The sequence below is a fragment of the Oncorhynchus keta genome, unplaced genomic scaffold (assembly GCF_023373465.1).
Source record: "Oncorhynchus keta strain PuntledgeMale-10-30-2019 unplaced genomic scaffold, Oket_V2 Un_contig_17463_pilon_pilon, whole genome shotgun sequence".
Lineage (NCBI taxonomy): Eukaryota > Metazoa > Chordata > Actinopteri > Salmoniformes > Salmonidae > Oncorhynchus > Oncorhynchus keta.
This window is the reverse complement of record NW_026280443.1, coordinates 59,053-84,446: the sequence shown is the minus strand read 5'-3', so window position 1 is coordinate 84,446 and position 25,394 is coordinate 59,053. Positions and strand designations below refer to the sequence as shown.

The 25,394-nt window shown below is 41.9% G+C and overlaps 1 protein-coding gene across 10 annotated transcripts in view; it reads right to left on the bottom strand.

Moving 5' to 3' along the window:
- LOC118370527 (zinc finger protein OZF-like) overlaps nt 1–25,394 on the bottom strand; it is a 60,939-nt gene that overhangs the window by 1,140 nt on the left and 34,405 nt on the right. For 6 of the 10 annotated variants that reach the window (XM_052503557.1, XM_052503559.1, XM_052503560.1 and 3 more), the window contains exons 4-5: nt 14,839–14,862; nt 3,617–8,180 (exon numbers count right to left, since the gene is read on the bottom strand). In XM_052503557.1, the coding sequence (XP_052359517.1) occupies nt 6,817–8,180; nt 14,839–14,862 (1,388 nt within the window). In that variant the 3' untranslated portion in view covers nt 3,617–6,816. The other 4 variants (XM_035755568.2, XM_052503570.1, XM_052503569.1 and 1 more) reach the window with 4 other exon arrangements.

Below are 25,394 nucleotides of genomic sequence, written 5' to 3'. Positions count from 1 at the left end.
ACTTTGACAGAGGAAAGTTGACAGGTTGTCAGGTATCGGTGGATACAACCCTGAGCACAAGCCAGGCCGGACAAGCTATCCCCGGGCCGGGCAGGGAGGAAGAGGATCAGGGCGAGGCTAGAATTGTGGCGGCTGAGGAAACTTTTTACCTATCCAACTGACAGGGGGGTATTATGCAACAAAAGTCGATGCAAAACGTTAAACGGCACGTTATTGCATTAGGCTCGTGTAAACCTACTGGTCCATTCCCAAGAGATGATGAAAGGCGGTGTTTTTCCGAGTCGTATCACACCACTACAACCAAGGCTGGAATCAAATGACCACGTACATGGCTATGTTATTCGGCCAAGGTAGATTGCACGTATTGTGAGCCTTGCTGGCTGTTCGGAGATCAGAGAGCCCTTTTCTTCTCTGATGCGTGGGTGAATAGGGTGAGAGATTGGCGCCATCTAACACCCAAAGTAGTATGTCATGAGACATCCCAGATTCAAATGGGTGCCTGTTTGGTATATGAGCAATGGAAGCTCAATGGCACTATTGACGCAGAAAGAGAGAGGCGTGCGTAAACGCAGCAAATTTCTGGCGACAGGTGTTGGAGCGCATAGTTAATGTAACTCTCACACTTGCATCGTGTAATTTAGCGTTCAGCTGGATGCACTGTGAAAAGCTGGGGCAGGCCAACAGTGGGAATTTTCTCAGTATAATTGAACTGCTGTCATTTTACGAGCCAGTTCTGAAGGAACTTTTAGAACGCCCAGCAGGATCCGTTAACTATCTCAGTCCTCAAATCCAAAACGAGCTGATTTATATCTTAGCCGAGCGAATGAAATGTGACATTCAGGGAGAGATGCAGGAAGCCCACTCTTTTCTATTATTATGGACACCACACCGGATGTATCCAAAGTAGACCAGTTAAGCCAAGTTTATTGCTATGTGGGAGTGATAAGGGATGCAAATAATGTGGCCACAGATCTGACCATCAGAGTTGTTTTGGGGATTTCTGGAGACTTCAACATAAAAACCTTCGGCAGCAAAGAGGACAAGGGGCTGGATATTTCAAAACGTTGTGGGCAGGGGTATGATGGAGCTGCTAACATGAGCGAGGTCTATTCAGGTAGCAGGCCAGAATATCCGAAAAGGAGCCACTTGCTGTTTATATGCATTGCGCAGCGCATAATCTTAACCTGGCTCTCAACGACTCTATCAAAAATGTGCCAGAGATTTAACAGTTTAAACAGTATGATACTGTTGAACTGTTATACACCTTCTTAGCATAAAGAGATGGTCAGCGTTGAGTGGTATATTTGATTTTGCATCAGAAATTGTAACTCCAAAACGACTGTGTCCCACCCGCTGGTCATCTAGATAGGAGTCCCTTGTCGCCCTGAGACACAGATATGTGGACGTAATGAAGGACCTCACCAACATTGTGCTCCTGTCTGGTCCAGGGACAGTGGGTTTGTGCCCATAGGCGACGTTGTTGCCGATGATGTCTGGTGATGCCTACAAGCCCTCAGTCCAGCCTCTCGAAGCCTATTGCGGACAGTGAGCACTGATGGAGGAATTGCGCATTCCTGGTGTAACTCGGGCAGTTGTTGTTTCCATCCTCTACCTGTCCCGCAGGTGTGATGTTTGGATGTACCGATCCTGTGCAGGTGTTGTTACATGTGGTCTGTCACTGCGAGGACGATCAGCTGTTCATCTTGTCTCCCTGTGGCGCCGTCTTAGGCATCACACAGTACGGATTGTGCAATTTATTGCCCTGGCCACATCGGCAGTCCTCAAGCCTCCTTGCAGCATGCCTAAGGCACGTTCATGCAAATGATCAAGGACCCTGGGCATCTTTGTTTTGGTGTTTTTCAGAGTCAGTAGAAAGGTCTCTTTTGTCTCCTAGGTTTTCATAACTGTGACCTTTATTGCCTACAGTCTGTAAGCTGTTAGTGTCTTTAACAGGTGCATGTTCAAGTGTTTATGGTTCATTGAACAAGCAGGGAAACAGTGTTTAAACCCTTTACAATGAAGATCTGGGAAATTATTAGGATTTTTAGGAATTATCTTGGAAATCCGGGTCCTGAAAAAGGGATGTTTCTTTTTTTGCTGAATTTAGATGAACTCTAATCATCCTTCTGGAAATCAGACTTTTAAACTCTAGACTAGGACAAGTCTGAGACCATTTTAAACCGTGTCTGAGATAAACCATTTCAGTTATTACAGTTTAAATGTGCAATTTATTCAAGGATTAGGCTCAATCTGTGTCCACGGAACTGCACTATAGAGTTTACTAGATGAATGAAGTGATGATCCATTCAGACCAGCCTTACTGATTGAACTTTCATAACTACATTAGTGCAGTCGGACGTTCTTCATGGATGTGTAATGTCAGAATTCAATTAGCAATAGACTGGATCATAACTTATGGAGGTTTAATTTATGAATAGCATTTATATCTAGAACCTGGTTTTACCATGAAAAAAATATTTCCCAATGTTCTCCTCTTCATCTTTAATTTTGACATTCAGCTCCAGTGTTTGACTGCAGTCTTCCAGCTTCACTGATGCCATCTCTGGATCCTGCAGAGCAAACTGGGCTCCACTGTCACAATCAGGACCCAGTGACTGTAGGTTTGTACTCAGTGTGGAAGGAGAGAGGCAGGCTGGGTTTGTACTCAATGGTAATCTGGAACCTCTGGATAGGATGCTAGTCCAAAAAGAAGTCTGAGCTCAACCTCCTGGTCCTCCCCTGTGCAGGCCACACCCCCTCTCATTATAATATTACGTATGAACACATTTTGAACAATGGCTTTCTAAAATGCTGTGGTGTTTACTAACACAGTAGGAAAGGTGATAGATGTGGGCCATCACAGGAGAGCTCACAGCTCTTCCACTCTGAACAATGAGGCATGGAATGGGTAAGCTTCCTCTCTGGTTGCATTCTCCAATAGTAAGTGGGTCATACTTGAATTGTGGTAGTAATATTGTCCCTGGACTTTGGCACCATAGAAAACACTTTAAAATAATATTTTTTTGTTTTATTTCACTTTGATTTAAATATGAAAGGAGGCTAGCTAATTGGCATGTAGAGGTATAGTGACATGTATTGGGGTAGATAGACATTTAAATGGTTTAGCATGCTATGAATTAAACTAAAACCTTTTCTGTATAGATAACCCATTGACTGAGCGGCACAAATGAATGTAGAATATGAATTTGTCATTAGCGGATCAATGCAGGTTGCAATCAACGCAGTTATCCAAATACATTTTTTTATCAATGGCAAAAATAATACATCTAGTTTTAAAAGACAATTTAATAAAGAGTTTCAAAGTATGTATATCATTAAAACAAAAGTCGCCTAGGGAGAGATCGAAATTTACAATTGTTACCTGGAGAAAAATGGGTTTAGAAATGTGTACATTTATTTCAGGGGAGGGTCATGTCATTTGGAATCAATTAAATGTCATATTACTCAGGGTTTGAGAATTAGTTGCTTATTATATTGTGATGCCTCTCATCCCTGATTCTCTGCTGGATGAGCAATATCAAGTGTACCAAGTGAAGTCTCACTGAAATGATTGTTAAGTTCTGAACGAACAGGGTAGAAACAGACGGACAACTAGTAAAAAGCACAAACCAGATTTATTCAACCCGCTGGACGCTTCAGATGCAAATACAAGCACATTATTATACCTTCCAACTAGGCCGAGTCACCACTCACCCCCTCTAAGATAATCAGTCTCAATTGATAAGATGACCCAAGTCTGTTCCTCTTCCTGGTATTGCTGAGTGCAAAGCAGCGTGAGGTGTGTGAGATAGGACTGTGGTTAGTGTCGTTGGAGTGGGCCCCAAATGATTGTGCCATTATCCAATACATAGCCTATAATATATAGGCTACCTCACATTGCACACAGAAAACATAAAAGCCCATCGATGCAGCGATGCTCTTTTGGGTAAATACATGAAACTAGCTCCAGTAGGCTAATCTTTGAGTGTGGACTGTATTATATTGTATTATCTGGACTGGAATTACTCACCTCTTTCATTCCATGAACTGTGGAGAGAACATGCAAATCTGGTGCAGGACATGCGGCCTACAAAGTTACAATTATAAGCTAGCAAATGTGATAATCATTTTGAAATACAATAGAGCCTATTTTACATTTGTATAATTAGTAGGCGGATGCATATGGATTCATAATATTTCCCCTAATGTTATTAGTCTAACTCCTATTTCTATGGTTGCGTCATTCCTTCCTGACTTTCAACAGTTAAATAAGTCCTGTTGTCCTCATCTTTATTATTGTAATGACATGCTTGAATAATATAGGACTACAATATAGGTCTACAATATGATAATATAGGACTACAATATAGGTCTACAATATGATAATATAGGACTACAATATAGGTCTACAATATGATAATATAGGACTACAATATAGGTCTACAATATGATAATATAGGACTACAATATAGGTCTACAATATGATAATATAGGACTACAATATAGGTCTACAATATGATATAGGACTACAATAATATAGGTCTACAATATGATAATATAGGACTACAATATGATAGGACTACAATAAAATAGGACTACAATAATAGACCTACAATAATATAGGACTACAATATGATAATATATAGGACTACAATAATATAGGACTAGAATAATATAGGACTACAATATGATATAGGACTACAATAAGATAATATACGACTACAATAAGATAACATAGGACTACAATAAGATAATACAGGACTACAATAAGATAACATACGACTACAATAAGATAATACAGGACTACAATAAGATAATATACGACTACAATAAGATGCAGACGGCTTTCTCTTCACGAAGATTGAATGGTTATGGGTGTGAATCAATAACTTCTATATATTCTACCACCATTGAGCGTTGGCTCTTTCAAACTACCCATGAGTTCTATTGGCTGCTGTAATTAATATTCAGCAAAAAAAAGCTTGCTTCTCTCTTCCAATAAGAGTCCAAGAGCTAAGGAGGGTTTAAGGAAAGGCCAGCAGATCACAGGTGAGTATTGCACAAGAGACAGAGGCTATTAGCTTATTATGCAAAAACCATTATTAATAATCTTAATACTGCGTTGACTTTATTAACTGAACAAGGTAGGCTACCACATCACACACACACACACACACACACACACACACACACACACACACACACACACACACACACACACAAAGTATTCAGATACCTAGACTTTTTCCCACATTTTGTTGCGTTACTTAATCTACACACAATACCCCATAATGACAAAGCAAAAACGGGTCTTTATAAATATTTGCAAAAAAAAAAAAAAACTTAAATACATTAAGACCCTTTACTCTGTTGAAGCACCTTCGGCAGTGATTACAGCCTTGAGTCTTCCTGGTTATGACACTTCAAGCTTGGCACACCTGTATTTGGTGAGTTTCTCCCATTCTTATCTCCTCTCAATCTCTGTCAGGTTGGATGGGGAGCGTCGCAGCACAGCTAATTTCAGGTCTCTCCAGAGATGTTCGATCGGGTTCAAGTCCGGGCTCTGGCTGGGCCACTCAAGGACATTGAGACTTGTTCTGAAGCCATCCCTGTGTTGTCCTGTTGGAAGGTGATCCTTCGCCCCAGACGGAGGTCCTGAGCGTTCTGAAGCAGGTTTCATCAAGGATCTCTGTTCATCTTTCCCTCGATCCTGACTAGTCTCCCAGTCTCTGCGGTTGAAAAACATCCTCACAGCACGATGCTGCTTCCACCACGCTTCACCGTAGGGCTGGTGCCAGGTTTCCTCCAGATGTGAAGCTTGGCATTCAGGCCAAAGAGTTCAATCTTGGTTTATTCAGACCAGAGAATCTTGTTTGTCATGGTCAGAGTCCTTTAGGTGCCTTTTGGCAAACTCCAAGCGGGAAGTCATGTGCTGATTGGCAAAGTGCTGTAGAGATGGTTGTCCTTCCGGAAGGTTCTCCCATCTCCACAGAGGAACTCTGGAGCTTTGTCAGAGTGACCATTGGGTTCTTGGTCACCTCCCTGACAAAGGTCCTTCTCCCCCAATATCTCAGTTTGGCCGGGCGACCAGCTCGGCCATTAACTTGATACTTGTAACCTCACTTCTGAGAAAATGGCCTTTGAATGTTTTGGTACCTACTGGAGAGCTCTTCTTTGCCCATTCAGCATCGTCCACAGCTAACTGGCTAAAATTGGCTTGCTTGCTAGCTACATCCAGACACAAATGAGAGGACACCCAACTGACCATTTTACTCGCCCTAGCTGGTTAGGCTGTTGTCATGTTATCCAGAGCTAACTGTGCTCCTCTCTATATATATATATGCTGAAAACTGATCATCACACCATCTCTATCTCATACATGCTGTGTGTACTTGCTCATTCCCACAGAAAACTACAGAAGGAAGCAGTACTATCCAGTCAACCATCAGACTCCATTGTTTCAACAAGAGAAACCTAAGAGGATATTCAACACTAAGGGCCAATCCAAGGTCATCTAAATATCTTTGCAGTAGACGCTAACAAAACACCAAAACTGACAAGATGCACACTGATCAGTAAAGAGAGGCTAACATTCTGTAATGCTCCTTTTCCTCTGCACAGTTCTCTCACAGTGAGAAACAATAGGATTACAATAGTGTTCTACACTTTCTTCATTTGATCCAATTCACTGTTACCACTTCTTTAATGAGAATTAAGTGATGGAGTGACTTTAATCATAGCTGGTTTGAGAGAACTGTTACCAAAAATTGATACTTTAATAAGGGTCCATTGTCAATCCACCGAAAACGTAAGATTTTAATCTGCAAAACTCTTGGCTTGTGTGTATCCGTTGGTGTGCTTCTCTCCTGTGTGTGTTTTCTGATGAACAGTCAGAGCACTTGATGTTGTGAAGCATTTACCACAGTCAGAACAAGAGTAAGGCTTCTCTCCCGTATGTGTACGATGGTGTGTTTCTAAGTTTCCCAGTCGAGAGTAACTTCCCCCGCAGTCAGAGCAGGAGTATGGCTTCTCTCCTGTGTGCACTCTCTGATGAACTGTCAGTGCACTTGATGTTGTAAAACTCTTCCCACATTCAAAGCAGATGTAAGGCTTCTCTCCTGTGTGTATACGCTGGTGTTTCTTTAAGCTGCTGTGTCGAGAGAAATTCTTTCCACAGTCAGAGCAGAAGTAAGGCTTCTCTCCTGTGTGTATACGTTGGTGTGATTTCAAGCTGTCCTGTAGAGAGAAACTAGTCCCACATTCAGAGCAGGAGTAAGGCTTCTCTCCTGTGTGTATACGTTGGTGTTTCTTTAAGCTGCTGTGTTGAGAGAAACTCTGCCCACAGTCAGAGCAAGAGTAAGGCTTCTCTCCTGTATGTATTCGCTGGTGACATTTTAACGTATCAATTTGGCTGAAACAAGTCCCACAGTCAGAGCAGAAGTAAGGCTTCTCCCCTGTATGTATTCGCTGGTGACTATTTAACTTATCCAATTGGGAGAAACTCTTTTCACAGTCCGGGCAGGAATAAGGCTTTTCTCCTGTATGCAAACGTTGGTGTATTTTTAAGTTGCTCCGTTGAGAGAACCTCTTCCCACAGTCAGAGCAAGAGTAAGGCTTTTCTCCTGTATGTATACGTGCATGTGCTTTTAAGGTATCCAATAGCGAGAAACTCTTCCCACAGTCAGAGCAGAAGTAAGGCTTCTCTCCTGTGTGTATATGTTGGTGTTTTTTTAAACTGCTCAGTTGAGAGAATCTCCCCCCACAGTCAGAGCAGGAAAAAGGCTTCTCTCCTGTGTGTGTTCTCTGGTGAACTGTTAGGTCAGATGATGTTGCGAAGCATTTTCCACAGTCAGAGCAAGAGTAAGGCTTCTCTCCTGTGTGTATATGTTGGTGTCTCTTTAAGTGGCTCCGTCGAGAGAATCTCCCCCCACAGGTAGAGCAGGAGTAAGGCTTCTCACCTGTGTGCACTCTCTGATGAACTGTCAGAGAATGTGATGTTGTGAATCTTTTCCCACAGTCAGCACAGGAATATAGATTTTCTCCTGTGTGTGTTTTTAGGTGTATTTTTAGCTTTGATAGATATGGGAAAATCTCCTCACAATGTGGGCAGTGGTGAAACCTCTTAGCTCTGTGATCTCCCTGCTTCTGCTCTCTGGATGTAGAGGATGTCTCAATGTGACCTGTGTGAACAGCATCAGAAGAAAAAAATCAGTGGTACAAAATATTATGAGCACATGCTCTTTCCATGACAGACTGACCCGGTGACAGCTAATCGGTATACATGAAGCGAAGGAGACAGATTCTTAAGGCTTAAGATAATTTGGATCGAATGTCTGCCATTTAGAGGGTGAATGGGCAAGAAAACAGATTTAAGTTCCTTTGAACAGGGTATGATCGTAGGTGCCTGGTGCACCAGTTTGTGTCTAGAACTTAGATTTCCCTCACTAACTTTAAACATCAGCTATCTGAGCAGCTAACCGATCGCTGCAGCTGTACATAGTCCATAAATATGTAAATATGTAAATAACCCACCCAATCTACCTACCTCATCCCCATATTGTTTTTATTTACTTTTCTGCTCTTTTGCACACCAGTATTTCTACTTGCACATCATCATCTGCTCATCTATCACTCCAGTGTTAATTTGCCTATTTATTGTCTTACCTCCTCACGCCATTTGCACACTGTATATAGACTTTATTTTCTTCTATTGTGTTGACTGTACTCATGTTTATTCCATGTGTAACTCTGTGTTGTTGTTTGTGTCGCACTGCTGTGCTTTATCTTGGCCAGGTCGCAGTTGTAAATGAGAAGTTGTTCTCAACTAGCCTACCTGGTTAAATAAAGGTGAAATAAAAATACATATCAAAAAACACCTTGTACAGTCCATTAGTGCACCAAGAGTAGTCTGTTCTTTCCACCAATCGATTAGTCGAAAAAATGTACCATCTATTTCTCCATATATAGACACGTTTTAATCAAATCAAACCACATGCACTGAGCTTGTCTGATAATTATTTAATCAAACTGCTCTTAAACTAAGACACACAAATGACTAGAGGGAGTTCGCCACATTGATACGATTGTGCTCAGACTTACAACAACAACAAAAAAGACTAGCACCCGTTGTCTCTTTTCCCTGCTGCAGAATCCACAGAACATCAACAGTGTTCATCACGCTGTCCACTGTACTGAAGCTGCAACATAATTACAGCCATGTCTGACTGAAAAGTTCTGTTGCTGAAATCCCTCATATGTAATGGAAAAACATTCTCTACTTTTCCTCTCTTTGTGACACATGTATACATCGATGCACCTGACCAATAGGGCCTAAACCTATATCCACAGCAATAAATTGGTTATAACAAACTCAGAACACCGTAATAGCAAAATGAATGCAGAGGACGTGATTGGAGCGAGCGGTCGCATCGCACTTCGCTCCGCAGGTAGTATAACTTTTTCATTACATTTCATTATAGTACAACGGTTGATTTGTCTAATCTAGCAATTTCTTCTCTAGCTACATAGCTCCTTGTACCAGAGATAATTGCATAATTATCGATTTCAGCCAAGAACGTAGCCTTCACTGCTATTCGCCCAGCAGCTAGCAAACGCTAGCAAACGCCCACAGATTAGCAGCACTGTAGACTATTACACTCAACTGAACGACTTGATTAGTTTAGTGTTAGCTACATAGCTGTCTTTGTATCAAGATAATTGTGTAGTTTAGAGTGTGTAGTCTTGGGAGTGATTATCTTAATTTACCGAGGTTAGCTAGCCAGCTGTCGTCCTTGCGTAGGAGACTCTACTAGCTAGCCAACAGCTAACAGCTAACAGCTAGCCAACGTCTACTGAATCGAACTCAACAACCCGGTCGCACTCACAGGTAGTATCACATTTTCATTTCATTTCATTACAGTACAACGGTTTGATTTGTTTGATCGTAGCTAGCTACATAGCTAGCTACATAGCCGTCTTTGTATCAAAGATAATTGTGTAGTCTAGAGCGATTTTCTAGGTTAGCTAGCCAGCTATTGTCGTTCTTTAACGTAACGTAAACAACACTTGCTAGCCAGGCCACCTAGCTGCACTGTAGAAACTATTACACTCAAAACACTTGATTAGTGTAGTGTCAGAACGTGCTACTGCCAGCTAGCCTACTTCAGCAGTACTGTATCATTTTAATCATTTTAGTCAATAAGATTCTTGAACTTTTCTGAACATTCGAGACGTGTCGTCCATTGTCATTCCAATCTCCTTTGCATTAGCGTAGCCTCTTCTGTAGCCTGTCAACTATGTGTCTGTCTATCCCTGTTCTCTCCTCTCTGCACAGACCATACAAATGCTCCACACCCTGAACACACCATCCCCACTAATCTGGTGGTCCCAGCGCGCACGACCCACGTGGAGTTCCAGGTCTCCGGTAGCCTCTGGAACTGCCGATCTGCGGCCAACAAGGCAGAGTTCATCTCAGCCTATGCCTCCCTCCAGTCCCTCGACTTCTTGGCACTGACGGAAACATGGATCACCACAGACAACACTGCTACTCCTACTGCTCTCTCTTCGTCCGCCCACGTGTTCTCGCACACCCGAGAGCTTCTGGTCAGCGGGGTGGTGGCACCAGGATCCTCATCTCTCCCAAGTGGTCATTCTCTCTTTCTCCCCTCACCCATCTGTCTATCACCTCCTTTGAATTCCATGCTGTCACAGTTACCAGCCCTTTCAAGCTTAACATCCTTATAATTTATCGCCCTCCAGGTTCCCTCGGAGAGTTCATCAATGAGCTTGATACCTTGATAAGCTCCTTTCCTGAGGACGGCTCACCTCTCACAGTGCTGGGTGACTAACCTCCCCACGTCTACCTTTGACTCATTCCTCTCTGCCTCCTTCTTTCCACTCCTCTCCTCTTTTGACCTCACCCTCTCACCTTCCCCCTACTCACAAGGCAGGCAATACGCTCGACCTCATCTTTACTAGATGCTGTTCTTCCACTAACCTCATTGCAACTCCCTCCAAGTCTCCGACCACTACCTTGTATCCTTTTCCCTCTCGCTCTCATCTAACACCTCCCACACTGCCCCTACTCGGATGGTATCGCGCCGTCCCAACCTTCGCTCTCTCTCCCCGCTACTCTCTCCTCTTCCATCCTATCATCTCTTCCCTCTGCTCATACCTTCTCCAACCTATCTCCTGATTCTGCCTCCTCAACCCTCCTCTCCTCCCTTTCTGCATCCTTTGACTCTCTATGTCCCCTATCCTCCAGGCCGGCGCGGTCCTCCCTCCCGCCCCATGGCTCGACGACTCATTGCGAGCTCACAGAACAGGGCTCCGGGCAGCTGGCGGAAATGGAGGAAAACTCGCCTCCTGCGGACCTGGCATCCTTTCACTCCCTCCTCTCTACATTTTCCTCCTCTGTCTCTGCTGCTAAAGCCATTTTCTACCACTCTAAATTCCAAGCATCTGCCTCTAACCCTAGGAAGCTCTTTGCCACCTTCTCACTCCTGAATCCTCCTCCCCCTCCCCCTCCCCCTCTCTGCAGATGACTTCGTCAACCATTTTGAAAAGAAGGTCGACGACATCCGATCCTCGTTTGCTAAGTCAAACGGCACCGCTGGTTCTGCTCACACTGCCCTACCCTGTGCTCTGACCTCTTTCTCCCCTCTCTCTCCAGATGAAATCTAACGGCCGGCCGCCCAACAACCTGCCCGCTTGACCCTATCCCCTCCTTTTCTCCAGACCATTTCCGGAGACCTTCTCCCTTTCACCTCCCTCATCAACTCATCCCTGACCGCTTTCCGTCCTCAAAAGCGAGAGTTGCACCCCTTCTGAAAAAACCTACACTCAATCCCTCCGATGTCAACAACTACAGACCAGTATCCCTTCTTTCTTTTCTCTCCAAAACTCTTGAACGTGCCGTCCTTGGCCAGCTCTCCCGCTATCTCTCTCTGAATGACCTTCTTGATCCAAATCAGTCAGGTTTCAAGACTAGTCATTCAACTGAGACTGCTCTTCTCTGTATCACGGAGGCGCTCCGCACCGCTAAAGCTAACTCTCTCTCCTCTGCTCTCATCCTTCTAGACCTATCGGCTGCCTTCGATACTGTGAACCACCAGATCCTCCTCTCCACCCTCTCAGAGTTGGGCATCTCCGGCGCGGCCCACGCTTGGATTGCGTCCTACCTGACAGGTCGCCCTACCAGGTGGCGTGGCGAGAATCTGTCTCCTCACCACGCGCTCACCACTGGTGTCCCCCAGGGCTCTGTTCTAGGCCCTCTCCTATTCTCGCTATACACCAAGTCACTTGGCTCTGTCATAACCTCACATGGTCTCTCCTATCATTGCTATGCAGACGACACACAATTAATCTTCTCCTTTCCCCTTCTGATGACCAGGTGGCGAATCGCATCTCTGCATGTCTGGCAGTCATATCAGTGTGGATGACGGATCACCACCTCAAGCTGAACCTCGGCAAGACGGAGCTGCTCTTCCTCCCGGGGAAGGACTGCCCGTTCCATGATCTCGCCATCACGGTTGACAACTCCATTGTGTCCTCCTCCCAGAGCGCTAAGAACCTTGGCGGGATCCTGGACAACACCCTGTCGTTCTCAACTAACATCAAGGCGGTGGCCCGTTCCTGTTTCATGCTCTACAACATCCGCAGAGTACGACCCTGCCTCACACAGGAAGCGGCGCAGGTCCTAATCCAGGCACTTGTCATCTCCCGTCTGGACTACTGCAACTCGCTGTTGGCTGGGCTCCCTGCCTGTGCCATTAAACCCCTACAACTCATCCAGAACGCCGCAGCCCGTCTGGTGTTCAACCTTCCCAAGTTCTCTCACGTCACCCCGCTCCTCCGCTCTCTCCACTGGCTTCCAGTTGAAGCTCGCATCCGCTACAAGACCATGGTGCTTGCCTACGGAGCTGTGAGGGGAACGGCACCTCAGTACCTCCAGGCTCTGATCAGGCCCTACACCCAAACAAGGGCACTATCCACCTCTGGCCTGCTCGCCTCCCTACCACTGAGGAAGTACAGTTCCCGCTCAGCCCAGTCAAAACTGTTCGCTGCTCTGGCCCCCAATGGTGGAACAAACTCCCTCAGACGCCAGGACAGCGGAGTCAATCACCACCTTCCGGAGACTCCTGAAACCCCACCTCTTTAAGGAATACCTAGGATAGGATAAGTAATCCTTCTCACCCCCCTTTAAGATTTAGATGCACTATTGTAAAGTGACTATTCTACTGGATGTCATAAGGTGAATGCACCAATTTGTAAATAAGAGCGTCTGCTAAATGACTTAAATGTAAATGTAAATGTGAATGTTTACTGGTTGCTCAGTAGGTAAAGGGAAAGTCAGATGTGTGTAATAAATGTGACTAGTTGTGGAAAACACTGGAGATCAAGAAAAAGAAGGTGAGGAGCAAACACTGAGTGCATATTGGGTGTTCCAAATAGGTGCTGTTTGAGTACAAGAAAAAAGTTCTGACTATTTGGAACAACGTAAACAACACTAAATAAATGATAAGCATAACCAAGTCTGTTGAATCGTTTGGTTAAGCCTTCATTACAGCATTGCAAAGATATTAAAAAAACAGCTGAATTTTTAAAATTGTTTTTCCGACATGTTGCGTGAGGCTTTGTGCTCACGGAATCAGTAGGCTATTAAACAAACAGGCAACACAAGCAGGACCGGTCTTATTTCTGCAGATATACACTACCGGTAAAAAGTTTTAGAACACCTAGTCATTCAAGGGTTTCTTTATTTTTCATATTTTCTACATTGTAGAATAATAGTGAAGACATCAAAACTATGAAACAACACATATTGAATCATGTAGTAACCAAAAAAGTGTTAAATCAAAATATATTTTATAGCCACCGTTTGACACACGTTACTGGCTCAGACCTCTGTTTTGGGAAACTAGTAGCGGTAAGTTTCATAATGAAAAATTATCTAAATGGGCAAATTTATGAATGCGATGTGCTTTATTTATTACCTAGAGCACAAGTTGACTACACCAGTTTAAAAAGTCACTTAGCAGAATGCTATCAAAATACTAACAAGTACTAAGGAATCTTCATAGAGAAAACGAAATGCTAATGAGCGCGTTGCAAACATTTTGTACAGTTTCTGACAAACTATACAAATATACAGGTAACTCAAAAACATGACTGAGTTTACTGCACCCCCAAATTAATATTAACCTGCGGGGCTCTTGATCCAGGAGGGCATTCTCTGCTGTTACCAAATGCTTGATTTTAGAAGAAGCTAACCACTTAGCTAGGTAGCTAACTAGCTACTAAATTAGCAAACAAAATGGGCAAATGCAGAGCATTTAGCACATTGTAGACTTAACTTAATAGGTTTAAGATATCTAGCTGGCAAACATTTAGTTGTGAATTCCATACTGTAATTAGATCACCTGGCGCATGCTGCACGACAGCGAGTGACTCACAAGACTCCGGTCTCTTCTCGTTGTGTTCTTGTAACAAACACCAGATAACTGGGGACTACCATAAACGACATAATAATGTGAATGAGGTCATGAAGAAAACAATGTTCTTTATCTCGTATTACAAATGTACAATACTTTTTTCATACTGTTCCTCATGGGAATCGAACCCACAACCCTGGCGATGAGAGGACCATGATCTACCAACTGAGCTACACAGGACAGACATCTATCTACCTTCTCATTGAAACAGTTCATCATGAAACAGTTCATCATGAAACAGTTCATCATGAAACAGTTCATCATGAAACAGTTCTACTGCAACTTCTCATGCACAGTGGGAAGTTGGAATGAACAACAAACTTAGTTAGATAGAACCTGCTCTTACCATGAGAAACAGATTTCCCAATCTTCTCCTCCTCTTCATCTTTAATGTTGACATTCAGCTCCAGTGTTTGACTGCAGTCTTCCAACTTCACTGATGCCATCTCTGGATCCTGCAGTGCAAACTGGGCTCACTATCACAATTAGGACCCAGTGACTGTCGGTTTTAGGTTTGGACTAAAAGGTGTGGAAGGAGAGAGGCAGCCTGGGTTTGTCCTCACTGTTGATGTTACCGGCCTCAGACTTAATCTGAGTCGGCCTGTAGTAATAAAGAGACACGGACACAAAAGTTATTGTCTTGGCAGTTCAGGTACATTCTTTATTCTCAAGAAATATTATATATTTTCTTGTTCACTTATCTAATTTCAACAGGTCTGGTAGTTAAGCATTGACAGCAAAACACTAATTCACATTTGACGAGTACACACTATAAATTAGGCTACACAACGTAAGTGCACTTAATCTATAGTAGATTTCCCAAATTCACATAAATGACAAAAACCATTTAGTACAAGGTTGCAGTTTGTTTTAGGCAGCTCTATGTACCATTTTCACGGCATGCGGTACCGGAGCGCCAAGTCTAGGTGAAAAAAGGCTCCTTAACAGCTTTAACCCCTAAGCCATAACACTGCTGAACAATTCATCAAAAGGCTACCTGAACTATATGCATTGATCCTCCCTAAGTTCAACGCTTGTTGTATTCACCTAGTGACACATTTGATTCTCCCGAATAATCTTCTCTTCAATGTATTATTTAATACAAAGACCGATTGTATTTCCCCTTCACACCAGTAACAATTATAGATCAAGGTGGAAACTGAATGTGTCTGAATATTACTACATATGTAGAAAACTGATCATCATCACATTCAGCTTCAAAACAGTAGTGCAACCGTGAAATTGTCTCTCTTTGACGCAGACAGAGTGAGCACCACCATTTTCCCAGCTCGCCATTTTTCCAGCTCATTTGACACAAAACCAATAACGACATGTAAAACAAACTCCGACATCTCAAATAAATGTATTATTTATTCAATTAATTTGACGAAATGATGTACATCCACTCAGGCAAGCTCAACGTTTCTAACTAGCTAACGTTATGTGAATTGTACATTATTTTTATCCCGTTCTTCACTCACCAAGTTTGACACAAAAATAAAACCTCAACTAAACGTGATAATACCTTAACGTTTTTTTTATGACATGTTCTTTCGATATTGCAAAGTTTAAACGTTATATTTAAACGTGCATACCTGTATCAATCCATTTGAAAAGGAGACAAAAGTAATCGTCTCTACTGCACAATTCTGCCACTTTCTTTGTTATGAAGAAAGATGCGGCCCTGGCCGGAACTTCCTGTTCCCACTACAGCCATAGAGTTCCTAACCAAGAGACGCAACAACGCGAGACTTGCGAGAAGGCTTGAAATCAGACCAAGCCGAGGTTTGAGAAGTTAATGAAAGAAGTGAACAAATCTGATGCTTTTGCAGCGGCTAATGGGGGATCCTAATAAATACCAAAAAGATAAGTAGGTTGGTACTCTTCGTCCAACGTCAGTAAAACCGATTGACTTTCCTGCTTTCCATCAACACACGGTTTAGTCATCCAAACACTCCAGGAATATTCTGCTTAAGAAGATTAACCTCATTGTCCGAGGAAACTCCAGATATAACACGTATTATACGACCTTTACATAACACCTTTATTAAACTCACCAGATACTTTTCTATCAATGAATGTCGACTTGATTAAGCAACGAGGCACAAGGGGGTATGGTATATGGGCAACATACCACGGCTAAGGGCTGTTCTAAGCCAACGCGGAGTGCCTGGCCATATACCACAAACCCCAAGGGTGTCTTATTGCTATTATAAACGGGTTACCAACGTAATTAGAACAGTAAAAATGAATGTTTTGTCATACCCCTGGTGTATGGTCTGATATACTACGGCGTTCAGCCAATCAGCATTCAGGGCTTGAATCAGGTTTATTTTTGTAAATAAATTGCCTTTGCGCATGTGCATAGCTATAGATAAATCCGACAGGAGAGTTTGAGTGATGAAAGCTGGATTTCGAAATCTCTGAGCAAGAAACATTTGGATGAACATTAAAAAAACGAATGTTAGGCAAATTTATGGAAATTGTGCAGTTATTATGTGCCAGATTGTACAACTACAGCCGTTATAAATGACCCATTTGCGAAACTGACTTGTCATTTCAATAGACATAGGCAACAGACTAAAAGCTGGGTTTATGTTTCTAATTACATTTTGCCATAGTTTGCTTGGATAAAGGCAGATAGACCTACATATCATTTCAGATTGTCTACAGTAGCCTAGACAAGATGTAGGCAAGATGTAAAGTGAACGATTTAGCAGCTTGCTTACTTCAAATTTCCAGACTAATTTATTCAACATGAAAGCGAGGCAAATCCTCAATAAGAAGTGCTTGTTTCCCAATAGCCTGCTGGAATAGGCTACTGAGGGATGGGCTCATCATTTCAATCACTGAAATAAATATGAATAATATGAATATTAACTGAATATGCTTGTCAACAACAGCCAGGTTTTTTTTACATTTGTTTTACCTGTAGCCTAATCTGACTCCTGTATATTGGTTCCTGACATCCCTGAAAAGTTGCATATCGGGGTGGCTATTCAATGCTAATGCAGAACACCACAGGATGTTTATGTGCTGGTCAAGGGCAATCAAGTCTGGGGTGAACCAAGGGCAATATCTGTTCTTAGTTCTACATTTTTTGAATGGCGCATGCTTATTTAAGACGGAGAGGAAAGCACATTCAAAGAGCAACCAGGCATCCTCTACTGACGGGATGAGGTCAATATCCTTCCAGGATACCCGGGCCAGGTCGATTAGAAAGGCCTGCTCGCTGAAGGGTTTTAGGGAGCGTTTGACAGTGATGAGAGGTGGTCGTTTGACAGCGGACCCATTACGCACGCAGGCAATGAGGAAATGATCGCTGAGACCCAGGTTGAAGACAGCAGAGGTGTATTTAGAGGGCAAATTGGTCAGGATGATACATGAGAGAGTGCCCATGGTTTTGGATTTAGGGTTGCACCTGGTAGGTTCCTTGATCATTTGTGTGAGATTGAGGGCATCTATCTTAGATTGTAGGATGGCGGGGGTGTTAAGCATGTCCCAGTTTAGGTCACCTAACAGTACGAACTCTGAAGATAGATGAGGGGCATTCAATTCACATATGGTGTCCAGGGCACAGCTGGGGGCTGAAGGGGGTCTATAACAAGCGGCAACGGTGAGAGACTTGTGTCTGGAAAGGTGGAAGTTTAACATCAGCACTCCATTATTGGTCAGACCAGCCATGCCCAGGTGCATGCTGGTCAGCGTAATGTTTACATAGCAGGTTAAGAGAACTAACCTAGCAGGTTGGGATAACTAACATAGCAGGTTAGGATAATGAGGTTAAGGTTAGGAAAGGGGTTAGTGTTTTGCTTAGATAAAATGCTACAGTCGTCAAACAATCAACTGGTTGTTCAACAATCATATCAGCCACACAAAACGGTCTTGAGTGGCAACAAATCTTCTCAATTAGCTGATTCACTTTCCATAGACTCACTTCTGTTGATCCTCCCACTTCTGTCAACAGGCCCACTTTCAGACACACTCTACAGTGCCTTGCGAAAGTATTCGGCCCCCTTGAACTTTGCCGACCTTTTGCCACATTTCAGGCTTCAAACATAAAGATATAAAACTGTATTTTTTTGTGAAGAATCAACAACAAGTGGGACACAATCATGAAGTGGAACGACATTTATTGGATATTTCAAACTTTTTTAACTAATCAAAAACTGAAAAATTGGGCGTGCAAAATTTTTCAGCCCCTTTACTTTCAGTGCAGCAAACTCTCTACAGAAGTTCAGTGAGGATCTCTGAATGATCCAATGTTGACCTAAATGACTAATGATGATAAATACAATCCACCTGTGTGTAATCAAGTCTCCATATAAATGCACCTGCACTGTGATAGTCTCAGAGGTCCGTTAAAAGCGCAGAGAGCATCATGAAGAACAAGGAACACACCAGGCAGGTCCGAGATACTGTTGTGAAGAAGTTTAAAGCCGGATTTGGATACAAAAAGATTTCCCAAGCCTTAAACATCCCAAGGAGCACTGTGCAAGCGATAATATTGAAATGGAACGAGTATCAGACCACTGCAAATCTACCAAGACCTGGCCGTCCCTCTAAACTTTCAGCTCATACAAGGAGAAGACTGATCAGAGATGCAGCCAAGAGGCCCATGATCACTTGATGAACTGCAGAGATCTACAGCTGAGGTGGGAGACTCTGTCCATAGGACAACAATCAGTCGTATATTGCACAAATCTGGCCTTTATGGAAGAGTGGCAAGAAGAAAGACATTTCTTAAAGATATCCATAAAAAGTGATGTTTAAAGTTTGCCACAAGCCACCAGGGAGACACACCAAACATGTGGAAGAAGGTGCTCTGGTCAGATGAAACCAAAATTGAACTTTTTGGCAACAATGCAAAATGTTATCTTTGGCGTAAAAGCAACACAGCTCATCACCCTGAACACACCATCCCCACTGTCAAACATGGTGGTGGCAGCATCATGGTTTGGGCCTGCTTTTCTTCAGCAGGGACAGGGAAGATGGTTAAAATTGATGGGAAGATGGATGGAGCCAAATACAGGACCATTCTGGAAGAAAACCTGATGGAGTCTGCAAAAGACCTGAGACTGTTACAGAGATTTGTCTTCCAACAAGACAATGATCCAAAACATAAAGCAAAATCTACAATGGAATGGTTCAAAAATAAACATATCCAGGTGTTAGAATGGCCAAGTCAAAGTCCAGACCTGAATCCAATCGAGAATCTGTGGAAAGAACTGAAAACTGCTGTTCACAAATGCTCTCCATCCAACCTCACTGAGCTCGAGCTGTTTTGCAAGGAGGAATGGGAAAAAATGTCAGTCTCTCGATGTGCACAACTGATAGAGACATACCCCAAGCGACTTACAGCTGTAATCACAGCAAAAGGTGGCGCTACAAAGTATTAACTTAAGGGGGCTGAATAATTTTGCACGCCCAATTTTTCAGTTTTTGATTTATTAAAAAAGTTTGAAATATCCAATAAATGTCGTTCCACTTCATAATTGTGTCCCACTTGTTGTTGATTCTTCACAAAAAAATACAGTTTTATATCTTTATGTTTGAAGCCTGAAATGTGGCAAAAGGTCGCAAAGTTCAAGGGGGCCGAATACTTTCGCAAGGCACTGTATATATGCTGTTACCCATGACTCTAGCCAATGGCTGGCTGAGCTAGCTAGATATTTCTACCCAGAGACCACCAAAGAAAATCCTGATTGGATTTTTTTTCTCTCCAGTGTTAACCCTTCTCTTTCCAACAACATCTGAAGAGATGAAATCAGAAAATGATTACAATTATTGTTAAAGACGAAATACAAATTAAAAGAATTGTAACGATGAAATACAAATTAAAACGAATTTTTATTTTAAAAAATATATACATTTTTATCAAGCCTTAGCCTTCTCTGAAGGCCCTCATGGTTCCCCATTGCTTAGATCTGGATTAAATCATCCTGACTCAAAATCTAGACTAGGGGAAGTCTGAGACTATTTTAAACCATGTCTGCACCATAGAGTTTACTAGATGAATGAAGTGACGATCCATTCAGACCAGCCTTACTGATTGAACTTTCATAACTACATTAGTGCAGTCGGAAGTTCTTCATGGATGTGTAATGTCATAATTCAACATAGCAATAGACTGGATCATAACTTATGGAGGTTTAATTTATGAATAGCATTTATATCTAGAACCTGGTTTTACCATGAAAAAAATATTTCCCAATGTTCTCCTCCTCTTCATCTTTAATTTTGACATTCAGCTCCAGTGTTTGACTGCAGTCTTCCAGTTTCACTGATACCAACTTTTGATCCTGCAGTGCAAATTGGGATCCACTGTCACAATCAGGACCCAGTGACTGTAGGTTTGTACTCTGTGTGGAAGGAGAGAGGCAGGCTGAGTTTGTACTCACTGCCAACCTGTCAACTCTGGAAAGGATCCCAGTCCTAAATAGACGTCTGAAATAGTTCCATTGTTACTGTGTGTATGAACATATTTTGAACAATGGCTTCCTAAAATGCTGTGGTGTTGACTAACACAGTAGGAAATGTTGTGGTAGATGTGGGCCATCACAGGTGAGTTCCCAGCTCTTCCACTCTGAATAACGAGGCATGGAAAGGGTAACACAAGCTTCCTCTCTGGTTCCATTCTCCAATAGTAAGTGGATCATACTTGAATTATGGTAGTAATATTGTCCCTGGACTTTGGCACCATAGAAAACACACACACACAATGTTTTACATTAGTTGTATTTCACATTTATTTAAATATGAAAAATGTCCTTTATACTGCAAAACATTATTTGTATGCATTGTAGAGCATACTGGGGGCTAGCTAATTGGAATGTAGAGGTGTAGTGACATGTATTGAGTAGATACATAGACATTTAAATGATTTAGCATGCTATCAATTAAACAAACACATGTTCTGTATATATAACCCATAGGCTGAGCAGTAGAATGTACAATATTTATTTTTCATTAGCGGATCAATCAAGTTCCATGCAGTTATCCAAACACATTCTTCATCAAGAATGAAAATAATACATCTAGCTTTAAAATACAATGTAGTAAACATATGTAGTAGTTTCAACATATGTATATCATTAAACAAAAGTCGTTTAGGGAAAGGTGAAATTTACACAATTGTTACCCGGAGGGAAATGAGGGAGTGTCATGCTTTTTAGATTTCAGTCAAGGGGAGGGTTTAGTATTTTTTTTTCAATTTAGTTCAGGGAGTGTCATGTAATTTGCAATCAATCAAATGTCACATTGCTCAGGGTTTGAGAATTAGTTGCTTATTATATCTCATGATGCCCCTCCTCCCTGATTCTCTGCTGGGTCCGCAATATCAAGTGTGGTCTCAATAAAAGGATTGTTAAGTTCTGAACGAACAGAGTAGAAACTCAGATGGACAACTAGTAAAAGCACACACCAGATTCATTCAACCTACTAGATACGTCAGCTGCAAATACAACATACAAGTCACACAATGACATGTTTATGCCTTCCAACTAGGCGGTGTCACCACTCACCACCTCTAAGATAGACTGATTGTTTATTTCTCGGAGGACCTAGGTCTGTTCTTTTTACTGGTATTGTCATGGCCCTGCCTGAGTCCAGAGCAGCATGAGCAGAGAACTGTGGGAAATAGGACTGTGGTTAGTGTCGTTGGGGTGGATCCCTCCGGCCCTCCTCCCAGAGGTTTCTTCTCTCCGGCCCTCCTCCCAGAGGTTTCTTCTCTCTTCCAACATGATCGATAGACTATAGTGTAGGCCTAGGTTATACCAAGACCATAAATGGAGACAAACAGTGCAAAGTTATATTCTAAGAAAATGCACTTCAGGAGGCGAGGCTGCATATTTGTGTGCGCCGACTAAACCTACTGATGTCCTGTTCAGTTGGAGAGGGTGAACCTGAAGATGAGGAAAACTAGAGCTATGGCTAGAATTGATTTGAATAGAAACAATGTTTCATTGCAATGTTTTCTTATTGACCTCTCAATAAGCCATATTCAAGTAATTTCCATCATTCTTTATTTTTAAACCCCTATTTGTCCTCTTTTTTGTACACCTTTTTTGCAACCTATACATACATTTTACCAATACATTTTTACATAGATGGTATTTTTATATATAACAACAATACATTACCAAACAAAGTCTTTAATCCCAACCCTCAGCCACTCTCAGCCCATCCCACCTAACACCATAGACTGCCCTTGTTTGGTTTACATGTGCTGTATATTTTTAAATTGTGCTGTGATGTTTTACAAAATGTTTGAATCTTTCTAATCGTATATTATCCACAGATTGTGAGCTAAAGATGAAAACCTTTCCTACGAGTGTTGTATTATTTATTGATTGTCTTTCCAGATCACCCAACACTGCTATTTGTAAGGTTCATTTTAAGTGCATGTTGTGATGTTTTAACCCTTCCTGAACCTGTGACCAGGAACAAGCTACATAGGGGCAATACCCAACTAAGTGATCGATTGATTCTGTCTCTTCGCAACAAAATGTACAGAGCTGAGATTGTTGTATGCCCCATATATATAGCATTCTGTTGGTGACAAGACTTTTATATAATAATTTAAATTGAAAAACTAAGTGTTGAGTCAAGTGTAGTTTTTTGTACCAGTTCATAAACCATGTGACATGGAATTGGTACATCGACAATTTCCTCACATTTATTTTGCAACCTGTATGTCAACATTTTTGTCCTCAGATGAAACTGGTATATTTTTCTATTTATACCAATTCCTTTCAGCCAATTTGTATCTTTAATATATGGCAGGCAAACAAGTTCCCTTTTCCACCTGCCCCCTCCATTTGTGTGGTAGTGCTGCAATCAGTTGGTTGTAAATTTGGATTGAGAAGAGATATATATATATATATATTTTTTTTCAACAACAGCATATGACACAACACCTCCATTTCTATTCATAATATCATTAATAAATATTATACTTTTTTTTAATCCGTGAAGAATGTTATTTTATTAATCAATATATTTGAGTTTAACCATTGCATTTGTTGTAATATTTGTTCTTTCTTTTCTGGAGGACAAAACTGAAATTGTAGTCAGCTTTGTATGGATCCGGGAGAATTGTCATCAACTGACACTAATTAGCATAATTAGTGGACAAAAAATATTACTAGAAAATATTCATAAAATTACAAGTGAAATATATTGAAACACAGCTTAGCCTTTTGTTAATCACCCTGTCATCTCAGATTTTGAAATTATGCTTTACAGCCAAAGCAAGACAAGCATTTGTGTAAGTTTATCGATAGCCTAGCATAGCATTATGCCTAGCTAGCAGCAGGCAGCTTGGTCAGGAAAATCAGAAAAGCAATCAAATTAAATCATTTACCTTTGATGAGCTTCGGATGTTTTCACTCACGAGACTCCCAGTTAGACAGCAAATGTTCATTTTGTCCCATAAAGATGATTTTTATAGCCGAAACACCTCCGAAATCCACCGGAAACTGCGATCACGACAACGCCAAAAAATATTCCAAATTAGATCCATAATATCGACAGAAACATGGCAAATGTTTTTTAAAATCAATTCTCAAGGTGTTTTTCAAATATCTATTCGATAACATATCAACCGGGACAGGTGGCTTCTTAGTAGGAAAGGGAGAAACAATGGCCGCATTTGTCTTTTACGCACAAAACACTCTGAGAGCCTCCAGCTGACCATTGACGCAATGTTGTGGTCCAGGCTCATTTTTCAAAATAAAAGCCCGAAACTATGTATTGTGACACTAGACACAGTAGGGAAGCCATAGAAAAGAGAATCTGGTTGATATCTCATTCACTGCTCAATAGGGACGCATAGGAACGCAGAGCTTTCGAAATAAGAGTCCCTTCCTGATTGGATTTTTCTCAGGCTTTCGCCTGCACTATCAGTTCTGTTATACGCACAGACAATATTTTTACAGTTTTGGAAACTTTAGAGTGTTTTCTATCCTAAGCTGTCAATTATATGCATATTCTAGCATCTTGTCCTGACAAAATAGCCCGTTTACTTTGGGAACGTTATTTTTTCCAAAAATGAAAATAGCGCCCCCTAGTTTCAAGAGGTTAATCTAAGTTTATGTGGAAAGTTGAAAATCATATCATGCCGTGTAACCGGAGATATTTAAAACAATTACTGGCGATTCTTCACCACCAGAGGTCACTGATAGCACAAGCTGAAATCACATGGGATTCCCGCACGGCACGGGATTTCACTTTGAACAAAGGGGGAAACAAAAAACGGCTGCTCCCCCTTGTTAGCTTAGCATTTGGTGCAATGCTTAGCTTCACTTGTGCTGGAAAGTCAGACTCCGCTCCAACAAGAGAACGGGTTTACTAAGTGACGTCTCACGTTCAACCTTTCAGCAATATTTTTTGCGATTAACCGGAACGTGAGGAAAACACAAACACACGGTTGGTTGACTCACACCAATGAAAACACGAGACAGAGATAATTACTAACTTGGTCAAGCCAATATCTACCCAAATTTTAAAACGGCCCTGTGTCCATGCTCGAGAAATTAATTATGACCAAGTCTACTCGCTTCTGAACGCAATAGGCAGAAATAACAATACATTGGGCCCAACTAGTATTTTTCTCAGAATGCCTGCATCATCTGGTACATATGCCCCAGCTCATAGCATTCAGTAAATCCCCTACATACTGATGTGTGTCAGATATACAACACGAGTCAATCTCGCTACACTAGTATCTGGGTGAAAAAGAAAAACCACAAACACGCCACTCTCAACAATAATCATGATTGGTGTATGAGTAACTTGCTACACAATTCCTATGGACTGAATTCAACAGTGAGGCCTAGTTTTATTTTAGATTCCTCGCACGGGGGCATCAATATGTCGCAACGTTATTGTTAATGTGATGAC